At 54.4% G+C, this 1,706-nt stretch overlaps 1 protein-coding gene across 1 annotated transcript; it reads left to right on the forward strand.

Annotated features, from left to right (window-relative positions):
* The first annotated feature begins 214 nt into the window (after window positions 1–214).
* LOC133911051 (peroxidase 2-like) lies at window positions 215–1,496 on the forward strand. Its single transcript, XM_062353274.1, has 2 exons — window positions 215–421; window positions 513–1,496. Exons 1-2 carry the CDS (start codon window positions 215–217, stop codon window positions 1,272–1,274), a joined length of 969 nt encoding a protein of 322 aa, XP_062209258.1. The 3' UTR covers window positions 1,275–1,496.
* The last annotated feature ends 210 nt before the right edge of the window (window positions 1,497–1,706 follow it).

Consider the following 1,706-nt stretch of genomic DNA (forward strand, 5'->3'; position numbering starts at 1 on the left):
TTGTGCAGTGGCCTGCCTCCATGTTTCGTTACAGCTATATCGCTAATCAATCAACTGACACCACCACCATCTATTCAACTAACAACTTCGAGGTCGTCATCTTATGTAGTCAGATCTCCATCTATAAATAGCCATCAATACGAACATTCACTTCATCACTTCTCATCTTCGCTTAGCCGCTTGCTTTTCAGCTCACAACTCAAATACAGAGGCAATGGCTGCTTCGTTCAGGATTGCCATGGCGGTGACATGCGCTTTGGTGCTGGCGTCGGCGTGCCAGGGCCTGGAGGTGGGCTACTACAAGAAGACGTGCCCCCGCGTGGAGGCCATCGTCAGGGACGAGGTAAAGAAGTTCGTCTACAAGAACGCCGGCATCGGCGCCGGGCTCATCCGCTTGATCTTCCACGACTGCTTCGTCCAGGTATGCACAAGCACAATGAATGTACCACCATCGAAATGCTTCTACGTACACGCATGTGCGCGAGTTGACGTGACATGTACCGTGTATATAGGGATGTGACGGCTCTGTGCTCCTGGACCCGACGCCGGCGAACCCGCAGCCAGAGAAGCTGAGCCCGCCCAACATGCCCAGCCTACGTGGCTTCGAGGTGATCGACGCAGCCAAGGACGCAGTCGAGAAGGCCTGCCCTGGCAAGGTGTCCTGCGCGGACCTCGTCGCTTTCGCTGCCCGTGACGCTGCCTACTTCCTCAGCAGGTTCAAGGTCAAGATCAACGTACCCGCGGGCCGCCTCGACGGGCGCGTCTCCAATGCCTCCGAGGCCCTCGACAACTTGCCGCCGCCCTTCTTCAACATCACCCAGCTCATCGACAGCTTCGCTGCGAAGGGGCTCGACGCCGAGGACATGGTCGTGCTCTCAGGCGCGCACACCGTCGGCCGCTCCCACTGCTCGTCCTTCGTCCGCGACCGCCTCGCCGTCCCCTCCGACATCAACTCCTGGTTCGCCAACATCCTGAGGAGGAAGTGCCCCGCCAACCCGACCCCGGCAAACGACCGAACCGTGAACCAGGACATCTTCACTCCCAACGCGTTTGACAACCAGTACTACAAGAACGTGCTGGCGCACAAGGTGCTCTTCACGTCCGACGCGGCGCTGATCACCACGCCGGCCACGGCCAAGATGGTGCGCGACAACGCCTACATCCCCGGGTGGTGGGAGGCCAAGTTTGTAAAGGCATTCGTCAAGATGGCGGCCATCGAGGTGAAGACCGGCCACCAGGGAGAGATCAGGAAGAACTGCAGGGTCGTCAACTAAGATCATCCGCGCGGGCACTACTGATCGATCGGATGCAGCCATCCACATTGCTTCGTTCATTTATCAGATTTCATTTTTGCGCTTTCAAAACCACGCGCGGGGTTGATTAATCGGTTTGCATTGTTTTCATTTCTTGATTCATTATTTGGTTTTTTTTATCCATTCGGTCTCTAAAATGTATGATAATCTGTTGAGGGTAATGAATAAATATATCTATCTATACCCTTATAAAAAACACAAGTTATAACAGAACCAAACAATCTACACGGTACATTGCAAATGTTCTAACGGTACCTCCCCGTCGCCTGTTGGAAGGAATCCTGCGTCGAAATTGTATCTGCATCTAGCGCATTTTTCATTCCTTCTTGTTTGCATGAGCATGTCTGCATGTCGCGGCATGCGCGTCGAGCTCTGGAGTTTCCGGAGCTTCAA

Source organism: Phragmites australis, chromosome 3 (assembly GCF_958298935.1).
Source record: "Phragmites australis chromosome 3, lpPhrAust1.1, whole genome shotgun sequence".
NCBI classification, from domain to species: domain Eukaryota; kingdom Viridiplantae; phylum Streptophyta; class Magnoliopsida; order Poales; family Poaceae; genus Phragmites; species Phragmites australis.

Coding starts and splice junctions, on each gene's coding strand:
- LOC133911051 (XM_062353274.1), top strand. CDS start 215: ATGGCTGCTTCGTTCAGGATTGCCATGGCGGTGACATGCGCTTTGGTG. Junction 422..512: donor TCCACGACTGCTTCGTCCAG/GTATGCACAAGC, acceptor CCGTGTATATAG/GGATGTGACGGCTCTGTGCT.